Raw genomic sequence first — 22994 nt, 5'->3', positions numbered from 1 at the left:
CAGAAAGAAAGGGACAACATATAAAAAAGTTAGTGACCAGTAAATGAAGCCTATTTTTTATTTCAAGTGTTAATGGTAAAAAAAAGTTCAGCACAGCTGTTTTATTTAAAAAAGTGAAACTACATTACTATTCTTCTAGTTCAGTAAGTAAACACATGAACCCAATGTCCTTTAATGACATAATAGTTGAGAATTGTACAGTACATCTTATGAAGACCCGTAAAATTAAAGAACTACTTTAAAGTTAGTGATAAGAACTTAGAATTCACAGCTTTAACTTCTTTTTCCTCCCTCTACCATCAGGAGTACCGTCCAGCTTACGTTTCTGCACCTGGATAGGGAGTGAGAGAAAGATTTTAGCCATTAAGTTAATTGGCCATGATCCAAAGGACCACAGAACTACACTGAATAAGCAGAAGAGTACTTTTGAGCAGAGGAGTTTGAAAGCACCTTTTGAAATGGCATAGAGTCTGTTAAAAAGAAAGTCAAAATTCCAGTGGCACAAACCCCCAGAGCCAACCTTTGGAAGCAGCTACAGAGGCCAGAGTACACATGTTCCTTCAGGGGATGATTTGGTCAAGGATTCAGATACAGAAAGCGACTGTTTTCAAATTATGTGCCAAAATCAACAGGTTCTCATCACATAAATCACTTGTAACAAATTCATATTTTACACTCACCAAAGATGGCTTTGGGCCCCGTTTTTTCTTCTCTGCCTTCTCTTTTTCTTCTAATTCCATGTTTTCTCTTTCAATCAAAGTGATTAAGGTGTTGCATCGTCTTTGCAGCTCCTGAGTCATGAACAAGGAAACAGACTCAATTATACAGTAGCCACAGCACACAAAACGTTCACACAACTACTTCATCCTATTCCTGGTAGTCTCTGAATCAATCTGTGCTGAAGAAAAGGGCAGCTTGAAAAAGCCAACATTACATTAGTAAAGGAAAGAATGAATATGATCAAAGTAGAGCCCACTAGCACAGTGCTGCGGGCATTAAGTGAACTCTTAACAAGGAGGGTGTATATATCATTTCTGAAAAATCAAGTCATAGGTTTGATTTTCTATCATATACAGAGGACTAAGAAGCTTCCCAGTTTGGAGGATAGGAAGAAAAGAGATAGGAAGGGGCCCATGTAAGTCCCTCAACCAACACCACTGGACTTTAATAAATAACCACATTGCTGAATACAGCATTAGTGAGGTTAGCGTATACATATTTTAAGTAGACGTGTGACACCTTGACTTATAGCCACGTAAGCTTACTTCATCAGTGTGCATATTTTTAGAGTGAGCCTACAAAAGACCCTCACAGTAAACTTGCCAAAAATAGGGGCAAACACTGTAAGTACACAGGAGACAAGGCCCTAGTTGAAACAGTTTGTTCATTTTGGCCTATGGCTGCTAACTCCAAAGCAGGTTCCAGTGTGGAAGACAACAGCTCTAGTTCTCTGAAACACAGTTTCTGAAGAGGTTCCCTTCAGAAGACATTGATACATTCAAACTAATACGTACCATTGCAGTTCTAGACTTGAGGAACCAATCAAATCTGAATTGGGGAGAGTTGCGAATACATTGCCTCAACTCATCATAAACATTTTCTTTGTCAAATCCTAGCTTGTGAAGCATGCAGATTAAAAAGCGATCTTCCTCTTCTGTATAATTTTTTCCTTTGTTAGTGCCGTATGATATCCTCAGCTGGTGAAAAGGTGCTTTGTACCTGCCAATCTAAGCAAAAACAATTTAATGCACAGAACTAGATATGCATCAGTGTTGTGCAGGATAGAGACATGACCCACAGCTCCATATCACTTTGAAACATGATTTATGTTATAGATAACTATACTTTTCTAGCAACACTGAAAGCATCATTTGTAGAAAATCAGCCTGTATAACTCAACCCACTTTTTAATGGGCTATATTTTCTTTCCAATTGTGGATAATAGACTGTTTTCAAATTCGAAGAGGAGTAAACTATTCAGACAGTAATAGAGAATTAAATCTGAAACACCAAGAGCACTTCACGGTTTCAAGACTTAAGACATGTCAAGCTTAACTTCTGAAATATGGAAAAAGTAACTTGAAGAGAATAGGAAAGACAACATTTAAATGAAATTAAGTAGTATAATATATCATTACCCTGAAATGCCAGTGTAATTAAAAAGAAAGAATATATGATTACCTTTGTGTCAAGTGCCTTTTTAATACTGATCCGCCTTTGAATTCGAGCTTCACCTCTTTCAATCTGTGCCATTATCTTTTCTATATCCTGGAGTTCATTACATCGTTCCCAGAAAACAGCTGGGGGGGGGGAATTATTTGCTAGTTACATCTTATGAAAAGTTCATTGGTTTCATAATCTTAATTAGGTTAAATAAATATGAATTTATAGCTACTGATATGTAAACAAGTCAGAGCTAGTATGATGTAACAATTAGTGTTGGACTATGACCTGGTAAAGTGAGTTCAAATCCTCACTCAGCGATGAGGCTCAAGAGGTGACCTTGGGCCAGTCAACATCTCTCAGCGTAGCCTACCTCACAGGGTTGTTGGGAGGATGAGACAGGGAGGATGGGGGGAGGAACCATGCTCACCACCTTGAGCTCCTTGAAAGAAACTGTGGTGCAAGGAACTTTCATTTTATGCTTATATAATGTATGTGTTGCAGCTTTATGTGAAATACCAATTTTTAAAAAAACATGATGCAAAAACAGCACACACACAGGGGAATAAAATAATGATGCATGCAGGGAAAAGATGGAAGAGAGCAGAGAAAAACAGCCAGCAGCCTTCGTGAGAGTAACTGGATGCAGAAGAGGCGGCTAGAGAATACAGCTGGGTGATACCTGGTTTTCATAGGCTAAATAGCGCAATGTGCGATATATCACAATGTCTGGGGAGGTTAATCCTTTTGGCCTGGCAGGCCAGATCAAATGTCTTCCTCTGCTGACTGCCAGGTGTTTGGGAAGTGCTGCACACAGAAAAGAGCAAGCTTTGCAATCCTTGTGCTTGAGAGGCACAGAGCACAGAGCTTGCAAAGCTCCTTGGCACAGTGCATCCTAAGCACCTGGCAACCAGTTATCAGGCACTTATGAAGTACTTTGAAAGGGGCTTTGCAGGCACTGTCAACTGGCCTTTTTGAGAAAGCCCCACATTCACCTTCACCACAAACACTAGGTAGGGCAGGACACTGGCTTGCCAGTAGCAGCTTTGCAGGCCAAATGGGGAAAGCCAACCAGCTATTATTTCCCATGCCCTTTATTTAGGCAAATATTCACTTTAAAATATCCTGTTGATAGAAAACTGGCATTTTAATCCATTTTACACTGAATAAATCTCAAAACAGATTTTATGGCTGACTCAGTTGTTTTTAAGATTTCATAGGAAAAACTTCCCAAAAAACTCAAAAGTGATATCAAAAGTACTCACTTGCCTAGGAGTAAGCTCCATTGAACTCAGTGGAGCTAGACATGTATCCACATGCATGTCTATTCAGACATAAAATCATTCACAGAACTTCTCACAAGAAAACATAAGTTACCAGAATATTCAATGACTTCCTCTGGAGTTTTTCCTTCTACTTCCCGGGCTATATTTTCAATGTCATCACGACCCCATTTTTCATTAGCTTTGATGAACTGATTGAAGTCTCTCTTATTCCAATTTGTGAACCCCTTAAAAAATAGCAAGATAGGTATTTAGGATTTTCATGTTTCTTTCAAAGACATAGCTTAATTGGGTCATCAGCTACTGTCAGAGCTGGCTCCTGGTCCCAGCTCACAGAGGACCAACGCTAGCCGGTGGTACTGTACAAAAGTCTTTATTGAAGTACAGTTTCCATTTCCAAGCCGCAGCGCCCCAGCTCTACGTCTAGGGTTTAGACCGGCGAAGCTCCATCTGTATCTCCGCCCCCTGTACACCAGTTTAAGACTCTAGCCTTACTCCACCTCTTCCGTCTCTCCTTTCTCCTCTGGGTCCTGCTACCCCCCGGGGTTCCTTCCTTCCTGGACTCTTCCGACGCAGACGTTGACCCCCCTGACTCCTCCCTCTCTCTTCGGCGGGCTTTAGGACCTGGTTCCCTATCCGGGCTGCCAACTGTGCCGCCCTCCTGTACATTTGAACTTGGCGCGCGCGCGCAGCCTTCAACCTTCCTCTTGACCGTTTCCTCGCTCCCCGACGGAGGCGTGGTCAATCCTCCCTCATGTTCTCCCGCTGGCAGCGCGCCGCCTGATCCCGATGCCTGGGACTCCTCCCCCCTACTGCACTCTGGTGTGGACGCTGGTCCGGATTTCCAACTGCTGCTCTCTTGAGTCCCCTCTGGCCCCTTCTTCCTGGGGTGTCCCCCTGGGCACCCCCCTTGCCCTGACCATGGGCGCCCCTTTCTGTGAATCATCCGATTCACTGGAAAGACCCAGAGACCTCGGACCGCTGTCATCGCTGACATTTCCTTCGGACTCCTCCCCCTCGCTCTCCATTTCCTTCCTTCCCTGTGCCTCTGCTCCTGAACCCCTGACAGCTGCCTTGAGAACTTTCTAGCTAACTTAAGGGAGTTAAAACTTTGAAAACAGTGTTCTCTCTAAGTGACCCAGATTAAGCTTTATTTATCATGTAAATTTGTATCCTACCATCTTTTAATGTAAAACAATTCCAGGGTAGTTTACTACAAGATAAGAACTAAGAACAGCATCAGGAGAACACATGAAAACAGTTTAATCAGAGATTAAAATCTGAAGGAGAAAACAAAAACTAAACCTGTCTAGCATCAAAAACAGAAGGTACCAAGAACCCTGTATGGGGACAGTGGGTTTTATTATTTATTAAAATATATACACCACCCGGGATGCGGGTGGCGCTGTGGGTTAAAGCCTCAGTGCCTAGGGCTTGCCGATCGAAAGGTCGGCGGTTCGAATCCCCGCAGCGGGGTGCGCTCCCGCTGTTCGGTCCCAGCACCTGCCAACCTAGCAGTTCGAAAGCACCCCTGGGTGCAAGTAGATAAATAGGGACCACTTACTAGCGGGAAGGTAAACGACGTTTCTGTGTGCGGCTCTGGCTCGCCAGAGCAGCGATGTCACGTTGGCCACGTGACCCGGAAGTGTCTTCGGACAGCGCTGGCCCTTGGCCTCTTTGAGTGAGATGGGCGCACAACCCTAGAGTCTGTCAAGACTGGCCCGTACGGGCAGGGGTACCTTTACCTTTATACACCACTTGATTGTAAAAAAAACCATCAAAGTGGTTTACAAAAGAAAAAATCAGTACTTTGAGTGCTTCTCAAAAACAAGTTTTAAAGAAGAAAACAAATCAGTTTTCTCTTTGTAGTATTAACAGAAATGAAATGAAATGCACTTAGCCAGATTATGTCATAGAAGGATGACCATACCTGGGTTAGTAACTTTTCTTTTTCTTCCAACTCTTCTTCATTAAGGGGCTCAGCTTCATCAATTTTAATTTGCTCTTCCTTTTGTGCCTGGGATGCATTGGGTAAGTCAGGATTACGAGGTACCTAAAATTTACCAGACATCACCAAATACTTAAACTAAGCTTTCTATATGAAAAATTATTTGACTTTGCTAAGATTAAAATAAGATTAAACCAGTGGCAAATTATATAGCATCAAAACAAAATATAAATTTATTAAAATGAAAATGAAAAACAAAACATTGGTTATAATTTACCTTGTATCCAATGGTTTTTCTGTAATACAGAATCTCTTTTTCCAACAGTTCAAACAAACGTGGTGGAAAGAACTGGAAATCCTGAACATTAGGCTGTTTTGGAGGACGTGGCGCCTTAAAAAAAGAGTCACACAAATCAAAGAAAAGAAATCAAGGCTATTACACCATCAGGCCCACTAATACAGTAGGCAAATATTAGCAACTACAACCTCCCCAGAACAAGAACTACACAAGATACAAACCACAAATCATGCCAAAGGAAACAGCAGCAGAATAAATGTTTCTCAAATAATAGAACCTTCTATGGCAGTCTGTCAATAGTAGTAGACTTGTGTAGTATGCTTAACTTTACACAAAATGGGTATTTTGGAAAATAAAGGCTTTAACAAACTGATTCCACCCCACCCTCCCCATAGCAAATAAGCTAGCTTTTTTCTATTTATGTTCTGGTTTATGAATTAGCTTACTTTGGGTGCTTTTGGTTCACTGACACGAAGAGCTTCCCTGAAATAAGCATCAACAGCATAGTTTGCTTTTCTCTCACGCTTAGGTGGTTCAATCCACTCTGTGAATGCCATCTGCAATAAGCAATATTGTTGGATAATGAAATATTAACCAGTCCACAGATCCCAACAACACTGCGTGAAATTCTGGTCACTAAAAGCCCCTCATTACCTTTTGCTTCTCTCTATAATCTTCTCCTTCAAAGTTATAGACACTTGACTCTGTATCCACCGTAAAATTTCTGAGTGAGCTTTCGCCCATGTTGGAGAGTTTCTCATTCATTTCTGCAGTCTAAAAATACAAGAACCATTTTTTCAATAAAACTTAATGCTCAATAACCAAATGAGAATTGCATGCAGTCAAGACAAAACATCGTTAGTGGTATTCAAATTTTGACCTGGGGAAAAAAGCTCACATTTTATTCTGGTATTTCATAACATGTTAACTTACTTTCTTTGCCCCTCTTTCCAAAATACCATCAATATCTTCATCTGTAATTTCACTCTCCTTGGAAGCAAAGACATGGGTAGCTCCATGCCTAATCATCTGCAACATTTCATCTTTCCCCAGTTTGTTCAGATTTTGATCCACTAGTCTTCCTGAATATGAAAAATGTTGTTAAGAAACAGAATGTAACACTAAGAGTCAAGTACTTTGAAATATGCTGTCATAAGAATGTTTTTAATTTTCTTTTTTGAAATCTGGTCAGCCATAGAAGCAGTGCTATTATCTGAAATGTCATTTCTATTGTATTCCCAACAATACTAAAGCAAACACTTTTGATTAAATTAATATGAGCGTACTCAATCTTTAAACACTCTACTTTTGCCTATACAGTGCAGTTTACATTATTTTTTCATAGAAAAAAGATATTTTCTGAAACAATACACAATACTTGAGACAACAGGTGAACTTCACTATAACATATAGAAAACAAGTAATATTTAAACACTTGGATCTCTTTCTTTCTGCCTGGCAACATGTAATGTCTGATAACAGCTTCATAATAATTACAGACCATACTTTCTGAAACCACTTTCAGTAAAGGTATTTTTGTAGACTTCCTGGTTTTTGTGCAACTGAAATAATATTGGTCACTAAAACAATATATTCTCTATGTAAATAAAAGTTATTTAATAGTACTGATTTAGCCCATGGAAGTTATACTAAGATTACTTAAACATTTTTCCTTTTTTCTGGATTTAAAAAAGTCAAAAGTAATTCTTCACACAGTGCATAGTTTAAAACTGCAGCATTTCTTGCTAAAATCTGGGCAGCTTCAAAAGGGGATTAGATAAATTCATGGAAGAAATGGCTATCAATTTCTACTAGTAATGAAGGTTATATTTTAGCTTCAGTATGTAATGTAGTGTATCCTGAATACCAGTTGCCAGGAAACAGAGCAGGAGAGACATTGCACCAATGCCATGAGGCTCCAATAGGCATCTAATTGGCAACTTTGGAAAATAATGCTGAGCTAAAGGGCCCTTTGGTCTGATCCAGTAGGGCTTTTCTTATGTCCACACACTACTACAAAATGTGCATCATAAAACAGCTTCTTAACTTACTAAAAACACCCAATATCAACCAATATCACTGTGCACACTTGTTGAAAGAAAAGCCAAGTTCTATTTACCTTGTTGAATAACTATGGAATCCAAGCGAAGTTTCATTTCCGCTCTTTCCACTATTCTTTCTTCTACAGTGTTGTCTGTAATAAACCTGAATACTCTAACAGTCTTTGTTTGACCAATTCTATGTGCTCGATCCTACAAAGAAAAGAACTCAGTATTTAAGTTATCCACAATAAAGTACTAGCATTATATTGAACTATATTCATGCAACTCTGCATAACTTAAAAATTATTCATATGAATGTAGAAGCCAACATCTTGAACAACTTGATCAAAAATGATAACACTGAGAAAAGCTTTCTTTTATTTATAAAAGTACTTGTATACTGCAATTCATAAAAAAACAATGAAGCAATTTACAAAAACTGAACATAACCCATACAATTAAAACAATATAAAATATTAGACCTCAAGTCAGCTATTGCCAACTTGGGGAACAATGCTCCTGCAGATGATCTCAGTGTCTGAGCTGGGATGTAAGTGTTCAGGGAATCCCTGAGTTACCCTGGACCTAAGTTGTTCAAGGCTTGTAAATTAATACAAGAACACTAAAACTGGATCAACAGTAGATAGTACAATTGTAAAATAGGCTTGCAGAGTCAATGTGTATAGCATGAACATGTGTTCAAAAACAAAGCAGAAGTGAGAGTCAAGTTCATGATTTCTAAGGTACTCTTATGAACCTTACCATAGCTTGTAGATCTACTTGAGGATTCCAGTCTGAATCATAAATGATTACAACATCAGCTGTAGCCAGATTGATTCCCAAACCACCAGCTCGTGTGCTCAGCATGAACACAAACTTTGAGCTTCCTGGTTCATTGTACGCATTAATGGAGGCCTATATTAAAAAGAGTCAGTCAGTACATCAATATTGGTTCATAAATTTTCAAAGAGAAAAAATATTAAGCTTAATTCTTCTGAGCACCTACTTGTCTCTCATCATGAGGCGTCTGCCCATCAAGCCTACAATATTCATAGTTTCGCCACATGCAATAATCTTCTAAGATATCTAGGACTCTGGTCATCTGACTGAAGATTAGGACGCGTGAATCTGTTCAAGATTTTAGAAGATAGTTCAAAGTAAACCACACTCTCAAACCAATTAGTGATCACTCAAGAATTTTAAGAAACAACTGCACAACTGCAAAATGTATGGTAATCCAGAAGTATAATCAAATACATAACTAAAAACATTAATTACACAATCACATACTATTTTTATGCATAAAGCAACTATGAAATCAGTTCAGATCAGCTGTGTTTGCAGAGGTGACATCATATGTCTGACAGGTGCATCCCTGGTCCACACCCAACAGGCAAATATTTGAACAGGTTCTATGATTTTGAAATATTGTACACAACTTCTCCAGGAAGAAGGGCTGCCAGAAAGGGTTAACTCCAGCACCTTGCACCTAAAGGAATATTTGAAACTAATCACTTGTTTGAATAATGTTCAGGGTACAAAAAGGGCTTCTTCAGGAATAGTCTCACTGCTATAATATAGCTTAATATTCCAAGATTTCACTAACAGGCAGACCCTACAAGTTGTGTATAGTACTGTCTAGGATCTCAATACACCAATCTTGTTCCATTTAGTAGTAAAGACTGAAGATCATTAATATACAACTACAAGGCACTATAAAAAGCCCAAACTGGGCAAATACTCCCTTATCAAATAAGAAAAGAGACAGTTTCCCAACTGCATTTACCAGTAAGATAAACATGTTACCTTGTTCTTTCAATTTTGGCAACAGTTTGTCCAAGACAACCATTTTGCCACTGTTAGTAACCAAATGCATATCTGTTGTGTAAGGTGGGCCAGGCTCTGCTCCATCAAACAGGTATGGATGATTACAACATTTTCGCAACTGCATAAGAATGTTCAGTAATCTCATTTTGTCCAGTTTTCCAGCAGAGTTCAATATATCAATGTCCTTCATTAAGATTCTTGTGTACCTGTATTGAAAGAGTAAGGCAACTGAGGATCATGTCACACAAACAGTTTTCATACACAACCAGCAAGATGAAAGATTTTGTTCATTTATATATTAATTTCAATTACTTACCATTCTCTCTGCATTTTGCTGAGACCTACATATATTTTAACTTCCTTTTTTGGAGGCAAACTTTTCTCTACTTCAGCTTTAATACGACGTAAGAGAAATGGTCGTAGCACCTACCAAAAACACAAAAAGCAGCACATGACTTCAAATTGCAGCACTACACATGAAAGACTTATTCATATTACCGATACTTCAGAACTATATTGCTTTCCACCCCCTTTCAATATGGCAGGCTGTACATGCTGTAGGCATTCCATACATATGTAAGATTCAAAAAGATGCAAATAATTCCATCTGCATACAAGGGTATGCTTGATTTCTGGTTCCAAATACATTGCCATACTTTGTATCAGAGGCTTCCCAACTATATTAAGTGGCAATTGAACCCAATCTCTTATTAGCCCCAATATCTACTATGCATAAATTTTTGTAACATATCAACTGAAGCTTGCAAGCAGAAAATTATTCACCTCCCAAATACAATGCATATAGAAAGTTGATTGTGCTACATAGAAGAGTAGAAACATTCCTGTGAAGTTCAATGGATTAAACTAACTGATAGTATAATTAAAATCTCACCATATGGAGCCGTTCCACTAGTTTTTGATCCCCAAGACAGTTGTTTGTATCAAACCATGAATCAAAATCCTGTATTGAAGTATTAAAAAGTTATAATCAGTCACATTTCAGAATAAGATAACCCATTATTTGTCTAAGAACAAAAATTGGTATTTATTGTTGTTATGTAGTTCTCCAAAGGCTAAATCCAAGTTTTCAGGAAGCATACATAACTCTTATAGTTCAAGCTTTCCTTGCGAAGTTGTAAGAATGTTCTGGCTCTGTTTCTGATGAATTAAGAGGCAGAATATGCTGCAGATTCCCTTCAGATAAATATCTGAAAATTAGGTGCTAGGCACTCATTAACTCACAACTCCTACCTTTCTTGCACTAACCATGACTTCACATAACACATGCACTGACCCAAGCAATGGATAATACAATCCAACTTCCTGCCCAGCAATGCTTTGCAAACCTACTTTATGCCAGTTTCACAGTTGACAATTGGTTCACATACAATGCAAAAACAGAACCAAAGTCAAGATTGCATTGGGAGGAGGAAAGGTTACGCTGGAAAGTAATGTTCACAAGGCTCCTATTTGCAAACCATAGTTTTGTAAAAAGTCAAAATTACACCTGCCACTAGCCAGATAAGTCAATTTCCATGTCCAAATACAACGTAGCCCAATCAGCATCAGTAAGGGATTATTTCTGCCTTGTGTGCATTTGAAGATTCTAGAGACCTGAATTGGTTTGTTCATTAGCATAAATACATAAAAGTTATTTTCTCAAATAGAAAGTCTTCCCACTTTTTCAAATTATTTACATAGCATAGAATGTATTTTTTTTAAAAAAAAAATTCTAGCTAAATATGCTTTCACTAATTCTTTCTTTTGTTTTATCAACTATAATCTTCCAGGAAAAGTAATCTTATATTTCTGAATAGTCCCAAGGAGTTCAATGGTGTTTACATCCAGGCAAGATGATAAAGTTTGCTTCATGGAATACTAAGGATGCCTATTGCCATTACTCTGACAATTATAAGTACATTTGAGAAGTTTTGTGGCTAACAAAATTTCACCTACACCACCTTCCCCCAACTTGCTGCCCTCCAAACATTTTGAAATACAAACTCCCATAAGTCACAGTCAGTGGGTTGGGGAAGGTTGCTACATACGCAAACCACCAAGCATTATAAGAGATCTCTCATGAATGTGCACACCAAATATAAGTAATCAACAGTATCTGATAGGCAAGATTAAAGTGAATTTTAAAAGTTGCAAACCCTTACATCAGCTGAATTAAAGACGTCTGGCAGTAAAAAGTTAAGAAGTGCCCAAAGTTCATGCAAGTTGTTCTGTAATGGTGTTCCAGTTAACAGTAGTCTATTTGTAGTCTTGAATTCTCTCACAATTTCTGACAACTGAAAGAAAAATACACAATATATATTTTAAACTTGCAGAAATATTTTTTGCATGATTTAAATATTTACATCCACTGGGTGTTTCAAAATACCTTCGATTTTTCATTTTTGATCCTGTGAGCTTCATCAATAACAAGGTATCTCCAGTTAAATTTTTTGAACACCGATTTCTCTTTAATGAGCATTTCATATGATGTCACACAGACATCCCATTCACCAGGCAACAATACATCTCGCACAAATGCAGCCTATTAATAAGAGGGAGGAAAATGATTTGAAAAACTGTAAAAATACAACTATTATTTCACATATTTCACAAAGTACCTTGGTCACCTCAGGTTTGATGCTGGTTCTTAAAAGTATTTCTCTAGACCAGGGCAGTCCAACTTTCCATACCAAGTGGGCTGCAAGAGTACTTCAACACAGAACCTCCAGGCTACACACAGAATTAAATTTCCAAATCATAAATTAAAAGTGTTTGTAATATATTTATTATAATATACAGAACTGATAATGTATGCACTTTCATTAACAATGCATGACACAGAAACTTTTTTTTAAGGCTTTAAGATGATTTTTATTGAATGTTGCCAAAGTCCCCATGGGTGAAATGTAGCCTGTGGGCCGTAAGTTGGACCACCCTACTCTAGATCATCTTAAAATGTTCTGCAAATTCATGGTGATATAGAATTAAAGCCTGTGGGATGCGGAGAATATGGGGTTCTGGGTGGGATCTTTCCTGATTCAGCACACCGGTCCTTTCCCTCCACATCAGAATTTAAAAGAAAGCTGGTGAATTAGAATCCAAGAACCTGAGTCACAGTCTCTGGAAATATGTTTGTTTACAACACATAGTTTGTTGCCTAGCTTAGCTGTTGTTTGTTTTAAACTAAGAGCCCTGGTTTGTATATTTTGCTAAACAAAGATGCATTGAAAGTGAAACTAAACTTAGCAAAAGTCCTTCTCTTGGGAACATAAAATGAGAAATGGGAGGAGCACAAAAGCATATTTCACTCAAGGTAATCCACATGGTACTAAATCTTGGTTTAGCATTATGTGCTAACTACACCAGAAAATTTTAGGGAAACACCGAGGTGGTTCATACTCACTCGCTGGTCTTTGTCACCTATCAGACATACTGCCCGAAGAGTTGGTACCCATCTCTTAAACTCACTCATCCAATTATGTAAAGTTGATTTGGGAACTAATACCATATGAGGACCAGGAATATTTCTGTAGTGTTTCATATACCCAAGGAGAGAAATTGTTTGCAGTGTCTTTCCCAGACCCTATTAACAGAACATGTATCAAGTTAACTTGAGAAGTTTCCAGTCACCAAGATAAAATAACTAATATATACATAGGTAGGGGGTTAGACTAGATTACCCTCAGGATCCCTTCCAATTCTACGAGTTATATGTCTATGAGTTAAATATTCTTACTAGCCAAAAAGACACAACAAACAACAAAAATGTCCTCTACTCAAGACAGAACATGTATAAAGAAGACAAACACAGCTAATTCCCTAAAAAACACATTTTTGAAGCTGTCTGTTTGCAAAACTTTCAATCAGTGCAAAGGCATGTTTAATTTCTCTTTCAGCTCTGCTAGACAGGATTTGTCCATTATCCAAATCATCAGGTGCACATTTTTCTTAATCATCTTCTCCAACTACATGCTGCATTTCTCAATATAACCTGTCACATGCCTTAGAAGCTATATCACTTAAACTGAATTTGGAAGCAACTTAGTCCGGAAGCAACTTTCAGCTGCTTGCCAGAAGTAGGAACAATAAGCAGTGAGGACATGTTGATGCCAGTTTCTCAAGCTTCTTGAATGCTAATTAACCAACAGATGGAAACATCTTCCTACAATCTAAGAATACTGGCCTTTCTAAATGTGAAACACTCTTAACCAGAAAAGCAGCAACTTGAGAGCCTACATTGTTCCACAGAACAATAAAGATATTCTCTAGTTGGATTTTACTGAGGCAAATCAGCATATGAACGTCATTATGTACTGTAAAGTGAACTGTTGCATTTGCCGCTATGCATCTAGTTTAAACCAATGTCAGATTTAGCCACAACGTAGTACAAAGACTCTGACAAAAAGAATGTAGTAACTATTTCAGTTTAGTATGATTACATCTAATTTAAATTTGACAATCTCAGACAAAATCAGTTGTCGCACATACCATTTCATCTGCTAAGATACCATTGATGCCATTTTCATACAAAGAAATGAGCCAATTCAACCCTCGGACTTGATAATCACGCAGTTTCCCCCATTTTACATCTGCAACAAAAACAGTATACGGTATAAAATAGTTAGTGTCACCATTAATAATACTTCCAATGACGAAGAAGAAAACACAAGATGATATAAGAATATTTTAGTATATATCCTAGCAGTGAGCATGCAAGTCCTTGGGGACACCAGGACCAGAGACGTCTCAGCTGCAACAGCAACTAGGGTACCCAGAAGTGTTTCTCTCAGTTCTACCTGCAGATTTGCCGAACTTCCAAGTTTTGGTCAAATGTCCTAACATCTTGTTAGCCATAGCACAATACTTCCACAGGTAAGCCAATCAACACAGATGAGCTAGAAAGCTATCCCGATTGTCTACTTTTTAAAAAAACAAACACACAGTTTAGCTGGTGCACTGTAATGACAGCAAATTCCTCTTGGCAACAAACATGAAACACACCAGGGGAATAAACCATATATTATAAAGGATCCAAACAGACTATGTATACACTGCCCAAACAGATCACTACATTTTTATTACCTGCAATTACTTTTGGTTGATCGATATTTGGCAAATGTAAGGGTTTCTGTAAAATTTGGCAGAAAACATTCTCTATTTTTGTTTTAAAATACCGTATTTTTCCGTGTATAAGACTAGGTTTTTCCCCTTTAAAAAATGTCAAAAATTAGGGGGCGTTTTATACTCTGGTCCATCTCCCTTCATTTTCTTAAATCTGAGTCCCTCAAAACAGGGAGTGTCTTATACATGGGGGCATCTTATAGATGGAAAAATAAGGTAAGTAATTGATATTGTACCACAAACAGCAAAAGCCACTACATACATGATGGAGAGTCTTCAAAGCGGGTGCAGACATTAGTGGTCTTTGAGCTTTCTGTTAACAGCTCCTCATCCTCTTCCTGTTCAGTTCTGCGATGGCGGTAGCTAAAAACAATGCATCAGTCTAAGTATGCAGCAACTACCATGTATACCAAAACACTCAAAGAAGCATATTGCCCGAGAAGCGTAACACAAGTACCCACTCTTTCCACTTCCATGTCCCAACTGGAGAGGAAAATGATAGTAAATGACAGGTTGCAGAAGTGAGCTCTCATTCCCTTCTCCAATCCCAAACTTAAAAGAAAGCAGGAGACTGTCCCAGAACTTGTGGAGTCGCAAGCACAAGGTCAGGAACAACAGCCTGCCCCTCTCACAGGCAGTATCTGGTAGCCATCAATTTTGAGCTGGCTACAAGCCAGGCAATATCTGTAAACCCCTGCAATACCTAACTATCCTGATCTATGTATACCTGTATTTAAAAGATTATTTCCCCAGTCATGTGATGCTAATAAATATTGACTTTGTTTTTAGGAAGTTGTCTACACTATGGAATAAACTTCAAAGAAAAACACAGTTTACAGAAAAGTGGCTTTCTCTAGAATTGTGCTTATACATTGGAGTTAATTTTTTAAAAAACTACCTCACCACTTTTTATGCTCTAGATTGACACTTGTCAGTGATAATAATTCCAGTGATAATCAACAGATTGGGTAGTACTCACTCGCCAACTGATAGGAGATTTTGTTTTTCATCCTTCTTTATTCGTGGCCGTCCTGGTTTCATTTTCAAGGGTGAAGTTGGAGTCTTTTGAGCAGCAGGCTGAATGAAATGAGCAAACAATTCTGTTTGCTTCAACAGATACTCAAATCTGTTTGCTCTGTCTGTTTGCTGGAATAAGAATGAAAAATATAAGCAAAGATGCAAGCAGGATTCTAGAATTACATTAGCTTTCAGCATGTCAGAATCAACTACATATTGCCCCATCTAAAAACATCCTTCCTGTTTAGGCTAAGAACATCTAAAGATGTACACACACTTAACATTCAACCCTAGTTCTGAAGACAACTCTTTTGACATCAAGTTCATTGCCATGGTTAGAAATATAACATGGTTGTCAATGTTTCTACTGGGGGGGGGGAGAGAGATGCAAATTTTATCTTTAATTAACCCTGCAAGGTTGAAGAGTAGCTGAGCAAAGTTCAGAGGTTTGTTTTTTTAAAAAAACACTAATATCTACTGAGTTCTCACATGCACCATTAACTGAAAAGATGTAAATGAACATTTAATCTAACTGCTGAAGGCTTGAGATGCTATGTGTGTTCCTTCCTGTAGTTAAAGATGTGCAACCACACTGCTAGTAGGAATGCTAGTCATTATCTGAAATATTTCACAAATAATTATTTTACTTCATTTCTGTGCCAGGTACATTATATGTATGCATTTTATAATTCTTGTTCCAAAGAAAGAATGCCTCCTCCAGTCAGGAGAAAGGAGGTAGCAGATATTTCCACACAGCAAATATTAACTGCTTAGACCATGAGATGAAACAGATATGCAAACAGAGAACATAGCAACTGGTTCTTTAAAACTAGAAGACTACATACTTTCTTCTTTTATGGCTCTCTGCTGGCAGAATAATAGAGAAGGATAACATGAAAGCTGTCTGGATGTCCTACAATGTTTGCAAGTTTAGAAACATGGCAGGATACTCAAGTGTCTGGCTGTTACTTCTCTGTTTCTCAGGCAGATACGCACAGAAGACAGCAAATATAGGAAGTCCCTGTCATGCAAGTTGTCTTTCAACCCTTCTGACAAGACAGGGTGGGAGGACAGGAGAAAGCAGAGAGCAGCAGGAAAGGATGTCCAAGCCTGACATATAAGCAGCTATTTAGTCTCTAAGCATCAGCAGTGGTCCCACCTGGCTCTCTCCATTCTTTCAGAGCCTTTTATTCTTAAGGTAATAGGTACTGAGAAACCCGGGTGGAGACATCACTGCCCTTCAAAAACTATCACCTAGTAAGTGCAAAGTCACGTTTCACAACTGTCCTTTTCCCCTTACGAACTAATTCCTAGTTCATAAGAAGGGGGACCAGGATGTAATTGCACTTGACTTGTGGAAGCATCTCTTGTTATTACCACAACTGTCCCTACCACATCGAGTCTATGAATGGTGCAAGGTGGGGGAGGCCATGGAGAAGCAAAAGGTACAAAGGAGAAACAGAAGAGGTCTGTAGCACACAAGGCAAGTGAGTAGAATAAACAATATTTTCTGCAATCTTATTTGCATTGTGATGTGAAATCTAAGACAAGAAGAGATTAACATCTTTATCAATCTTCTAAACCATCTAAACAATCCTTATTAGTATAAAACTACAAACCATTTTCTCTTCATATGTAGGATCTGGTTCTTGGTTCTCTTTTTGTATTCCTGGAGATTCGTCATCAACTACATCCTGAAACATAAAAATTAAAAAGAGATACTTTGTTTTCTTTCTGCACCTCAAAACTTCACAATTGTATCAAGTATTTAAGAAGCAGGTAACCCAAAGTGGTGTTTCTCATGACAAGCTGCATTTTTTAACAGCCTACCCAATCTAATAACAGGGATGACAAACTACCATATTTTTCCATCTATAAGACACCCCCATGTATAAGACAACATTTTGGGGACAACAACCAATCGCCAGTCTACCCTCTGCATTAGCCGTGTATAAGACTCCCACTGATTTTTGACATTATTTGGGGGGGGGACCTAGTCTTATACACAGAAAATATGGTATATTAACATTTGTTGTCTTGATCTCATGTACCTTTTAATAATGTTGACTGTCCAATGTTTATTCCTTTCTCCCAATTTAGAATTATATCACCATCAAATTGCTGATCATACTGGGTCTTCTACTGAAAATTGTTAATCTAAATATTTTTTCTATTACAGTAGTTTTATAATGTACAGTATTATTTATTCATTGCAGAAAGTTTCAGTAGACATTTTGTAACTTTTAAATTGATAGATGAAGAATATTGTAGATAGTACGCTTCAGCATTTAATTCTCCACTCAATACAGGTACTATAGTAACATGGTAACAAGTATGATGGGAAAGAAAGGCAGTTAGGGAGTTTTATAATACAATGTATTTCCAGTGCAATGTGAAATTTATTATATAGCTATCAGAACCTATATAAACATTTTCTTTCCCTATGGCCTATTTAGTGAAAGCAAATTATAACCTGGGGGTGGGGGGGAGAAGGAAGGCAGAAAAGAAAACAATACGTATTACTTTAAGAGGAAAAATTATCAGATCACAAGGAAATTTTAGTCAAACAAAATTTAAAAGCTAATTTACTGACTTCCAGTTCTCCAGTGTATTTGTTTTTAAATTGGCCGATGTAGTCTCAATGAAGTCTTCAAATACAGTCCTGCATGAAGAACTTTATGGTAATCCAAGTAGACTATCATCACTCATGAATTGCCATGGCCAGAAAAGGAGCCAGTGGGCATCTTATTACTGTTTGTACAGTAATAAGAATGCTATTGGTCACTGTTGCTACACCAGCCATGAACCTGAGTTTTTAGGGGCAGTGTAAACCCATCCCACACAGATTGCACACTAACTATACTAAGTAGGTTTAATCCTGCTGGCAACAGCCCTCCAGGTGCTCTGTGCATGTTTATGTGCAAACGTGTGTCTTCACAGCTCTGCTACCTGCATTTCCCTGCTTGATGCCAGAGACTGGATCTGGGACATCTAGCATGCAAGGCAATGCATTTTCCACTGAGCTGTGGCCCCAGTCAATTTTTAAAAAAAGTAATATTGAGGAGGTAAGGTGTAGCGATGGATTTAGCTTGAATAATGACTCCCTGTTAAAGCATTTAAGTTACAAACAATCTTAAAATTCCTTATCTTGTAAACTGTCCCGTCTGTCATCTTCAGATGAAGGATGGCATTATAAACAAACAAACAAACAAACTGTTCCCAATCCAGATCCTGTCAGGATTAGGTTTCAGTTTGTTCATCCAATCTTCAATTGCATTCCCAGGATTAAACAATGACAGTTAGAGTTGAGTACTAGCAGCATACTGATATCACTGTACCCAAGGTCTCCAAGCCATATCACCCAACAATTTCATGTTTTGTAGCACAGGAAATAAAAAGGAACATTTGCACAAGCCAGCAACCATGGGGTAGAACCCAGCACCACCTCTTGCTCCAATCACTTTAAGACCTTCCCTGGCTCCAACCTGGAAAAGTTATCATGGTTATATATTTGAAGAAGAAAGACACTGAGGAGATCTGTAAGAGTCAACAGGGATGACTTTTCCCATCCATTCCTCCTATAAAACCAGATCTAGTTCAGTATCATGCAAAGAACCCCTGGCATTTGAGAGCAACTACACATTCCAATATCTAAAGGAAGAATTGACACTAGTGTGAAGTTATTAAAGTCAGTTGGATCTACTGAGGACTACCTTTAGGAGCAGACAGGGTACACTTGAAAAAGACCACAGGGACTGTAGGGACCACTCTCTCATCAACAAGGCATATAGCAGCACCTCCATTATGCAGCATACTACCTCCCTATGACATATGTATTTAACCAGGGTGAGCATGGATACTTTTCAATTTGTACACCCCAATGATGTGGACAGGATTATTGGCAATGTGAGAGCTAGATCCTTGGCCTTCCTGGCTCATTAAAAAGGCCAGTGGAGGAATGGCTGAGTGGGTAAAGAGAGGGGTCAATGCCTCCTTAGAACAAGGAAGGGTTTCAGCATGCCCAAAGGAGGCAGTTATAAAACCTCAATGGAAAAAGCCCTCCCCCTGAATCCCACCATATTGGATAATTAGCTGCCTGTTTTCAATATCCCCTTTTAGGGCAAGATACAGGAGTGTGTTGTGGTATCTGAACTCTAGTGGTTCTGGGATTCAACAGAATATCTTGGAGCATTTCAAACTGGTTTCACGCCTGGTTATGGGACAGAAACAGCTTTGGTCGCCTTCATGGATGACATGCAAGAAACTGTACAGGAGGAGTATGTCCCTGTTGGTTCTGCTGGACCTTTCAGTGGCTTTTACACCATCAATCATGGTATCCTTCTGAGTCACCTTTCTGAGATGGGACTTGGGGGCACTATTTCACAATGGCTCTGTTCCTTTCTGGAGGGGCAAGCCTAGAAGGTGGTCTGAGGGATTCCTGTTTGAACTTTGCCATTAGCTAGTGATGTTCCTTAGGGTTCTGTCCTATTCCAATGGCTATGGAACTTAAGACAAATTCCTGAGCCGCAGCAGGTGAAGGACCCTAAGCATTAACACTAACATCCCCACCTGGTCCCTCCACACGTTAACAAAGGTAAAATGATCAGTTTCACAACACAATGGTGTGTGAAACCATACAAGGCACCCACTACCTATTATTATCCCCCCCCTTGTTTAAATCAGGTGGTTCAACAACTTGCAGCCTTTGTGTTTGTCTGTATGAGTAGAACTTTTAGTGTACTAGCTGTTGCTGTATATTAACCACCAATATAGTTATATAAGGCAAGATTACACAACAGAACAGAAAAACACCAAAGACAAAACTATGAGGCTGCAAGTACCAGGGAATAAGTTCTTTTGAAAACAGTAGGATCAGGTTTTTAACAGTCCCATATTTTCCCCTATGAAAATGTATATAAACTAGAAACAGGTGCACAAATGATAATACAACATGGTACCAAACAAAAGAAAATGTATGCAACACCACCATTGGTGGTGGGGTAAATGCATACAATTGACTTTTTATTCTTTTCGTGGGCACAAAATATCTATATCCATTCCACCTTAGAACAGCTGACCGGGGCAGGATGGGCCACTTGTTATATCAAAGTATCCTAATGGAAGGCCAACTACTCTGGCTTTGTAACGGACACACAAACCATGAAAGACCTATAACAACCTAAAAAAATCAAGCAGGCCTTTTGTGTCGTATCCCCACCGCAGAACCAAAACAACCCTTCAAACTGCGTGCACGCATTGGCAGCAACGAATTCACTAATCGACCCAGTTTGCGAGCAGGGTAACTTTCGTGTGTAGCCCATCCTGATTTCACTTGTTTGAGACTCGCTTCCGACAAAAAAAAACACCTTTAAGGACTGGACCGTTTGAGGGAATCGCGGTGTGTGCGGAGAGGGAGCCTGCTTTCCCTGGAGGGATCTGTGCGCCCCCTTCCTTCCCTCCAGTTAACGCTCAGTTGCTTGCTTTGCCGGGCCGCTTGCCACGGCAAAGAAGAAGCAGAGGATCCCGCCTCCGGGAGGAAGGAGTCTCGTCGCTGGAGGTGCCAACCAACGCGCCCGCCTTCCTCAGAGGGGGGAAGCGAGGGGGGAAGCGAGGGCGGGACGCGAGCATGGGGCTCCTGACGCGAACACCCAACGCACGTTGGCGGGGCTTCCCGAGGCGCTTCTGAGAGGAGCCGCTCCTCCTCCGCCTCCTCTCTCTCCTCCTCGCTATTGTCTCAGCCCCACGCGGCTCGGCTGGGGCCCAACCCGGCCGCTCTGAGGCACCGCCGACGAGAGACGCCGCCGCTACAACCGACGCTTCGGTCGAAGGAGAAGCGCGCTGAGGGGGCGGCACTGGACCGGGGCAGCGACTCCTGCCCCCCCCCCCCACCGCGGCCGAGCGAAGAGCCTCCCCACCGACCGGGCAAGAACCGGCGACCAGGAGCTTCACACCTTCGCCGCTGCCCCCCTCCCCCCTCATCCGGGCGCCGTTTCCCTTTTTGTTTCCTCACCGCTCCTTCGGCGTCTCCTCCGGGCGGCCCCTCCGCGGCGCCCGCCCCCGCGTTCTCCGCGACGGGAACCGAAGCGCCGGCAGGCAGGGAGCCGGCGTTCTCGTTCTCCTGCCCCGCCGCAGACATAATGGATACCCCCGTCCACACACGGGCGGAGGGAGAAGAGGAGGCCTGGCTCGAAAACTCCGCCGCTTATATATTGATATATGTATATATAAGGACGGGTCTCGCCGCTAGTTTCGCTCCGCGCGACTCGGGCCGGTCCTTCTTCTTTTATTCTTCTTGTTCTTCTTCTTCTTCTCCCACGGCCCCCTCTCGCCGCTGCCGCCCCGGCTTTCTCAGCGCTATCCCACCAACCAGGAACAGAGCCGGCTCTCGAGTCTCGCGAGACAGCCTCTCGAGGGCGGGGAGGCGGGGGAGAGGAAGGGGAGCCGAGACGCCGGCGCTCGCAGCACACGGACTCTGATTGGCTAAGAGAAGAGAGAGGAGGCAGCACGGGACGCTGCCTCCGCGATTATTTTGGCGTGAGGGCGGAGGAGGAGGGATTTGGGGCCGCGCGCGCGTGTGTGAGCGCGATTCCGGAATCAACGAGGGAAGGGCGGGGACTGTGTGTGCGTCATTTGAGTAGCGGGGAGGGCACGGGTTCGTTCTTTTCGCGCGTTGGGAGCGGGGCGGAAGGCGGGATAAGCATTGGACGCGCACATTGGGACGTTTTCGCACATGATGTTGAAGGCACGTGCCAGGATCTGTTTGAGTGCCTGCCATTTTTTTTATTTTTATTTTTTAGTAAAATGCTGGTACAGTATTGCTTTTATTTTATTTGCGAACCTCCGGCCTGCTGCTGTAGCGCATCTCTCAGATAACTAAAATACAGCAACTTGAGGATTAAAAACAACAATATAAAACAACGATCCGATGTGAAAGCGAAACGGGGACAGCAGATATATCAAGTGCGCCACATTAAAAACACCGCAAAAGAAAGCGAAAGCCTGCCGGAGTTTGTTCGTTTTTAAAGACAGGAAGCGTGGGGGAAGCAATGCATTTCTTATTTCGATAAAGGGGGTTTTCAGCTTTTATGGGATTCCAGCTCCCTTCAGCCTGGCCAATGGTCATGGGTAAGGGAAACTGGAGTCCCAAAAAATCTGGGGAGCTGCTGCCTTAAAATAATATAATCCTGACCATACATTTAACTAGAGTTTGCAACATGAGATGCAATTTTCGGGTGGGGAAAGCAGGACAAGCTGAAATTCCCTTTTCTAAATTATTAAAGTTACAGATCACCTGT

At 40.3% G+C, this 22994-nt stretch overlaps 1 protein-coding gene across 3 annotated transcripts; it reads right to left on the bottom strand.

The window, feature by feature from the left end:
• Positions 1-44: 44 nt before the first annotated feature.
• Positions 45-22290, bottom strand: SMARCA5 (SNF2 related chromatin remodeling ATPase 5). Of its 3 annotated transcripts, none has more exons than XM_083457205.1 (24): positions 21710-22290; positions 17319-17393; positions 15662-15828; positions 14945-15045; positions 14050-14150; positions 12965-13144; positions 11948-12103; positions 11724-11855; positions 10454-10522; positions 9878-9987; positions 9541-9767; positions 8741-8862; positions 8497-8649; positions 7812-7944; positions 6626-6774; positions 6347-6466; positions 6139-6249; positions 5672-5785; positions 5377-5499; positions 3541-3673; positions 2182-2300; positions 1515-1727; positions 681-791; positions 45-331 (listed from the first exon to the last, which is right to left on the bottom strand). In XM_083457205.1, the coding sequence occupies exons 1-24, from the start codon at positions 21833-21835 to the stop codon at positions 266-268; spliced, it is 3111 nt and encodes a 1036-aa protein (XP_083313331.1). In that variant the 5' UTR covers positions 21836-22290; the 3' UTR covers positions 45-265. The 3 variants fall into 3 exon arrangements, with proteins under 3 accessions (XP_083313331.1, XP_083313332.1, XP_083313330.1); XM_083457206.1 differs by having other exon boundaries at positions 5377-5463; positions 21710-22155; XM_083457204.1 differs by lacking the exon at positions 45-331 and having other exon boundaries at positions 397-791; positions 21710-22195.
• Between the last annotated feature and the right edge of the window lie 704 nt (positions 22291-22994).

This window comes from Podarcis tiliguerta (assembly GCF_965153285.1).
Source record: "Podarcis tiliguerta genome assembly, chromosome: 9".
Lineage (NCBI taxonomy): Eukaryota > Metazoa > Chordata > Lepidosauria > Squamata > Lacertidae > Podarcis > Podarcis tiliguerta.
This window is presented reverse-complemented; position numbering and strand designations above follow the sequence as displayed.

What these genes read in the sequence shown, in the direction of transcription:
- SMARCA5 (XM_083457204.1), bottom strand. Translation starts at nt 21,835, where the DNA reads ATGTCTGCGGCGGGGCAGGAGAACGAGAACGCCGGCTCCCTGCCTGCC. An exon ending in GTATCTTAGCAGATGAAATG is followed by an intron (nt 13,145 to 14,049) that starts GTATGTGCGACA and finishes TTCTGTTAATAG; the next exon opens with GGTCTGGGAAAGACACTGCA. An exon ending in TTCCATAGTTATTCAACAAG is followed by an intron (nt 6,775 to 7,811) that starts GTAAATAGAACT and finishes TTTCATATTCAG; the next exon opens with GAAGACTAGTGGATCAAAAT.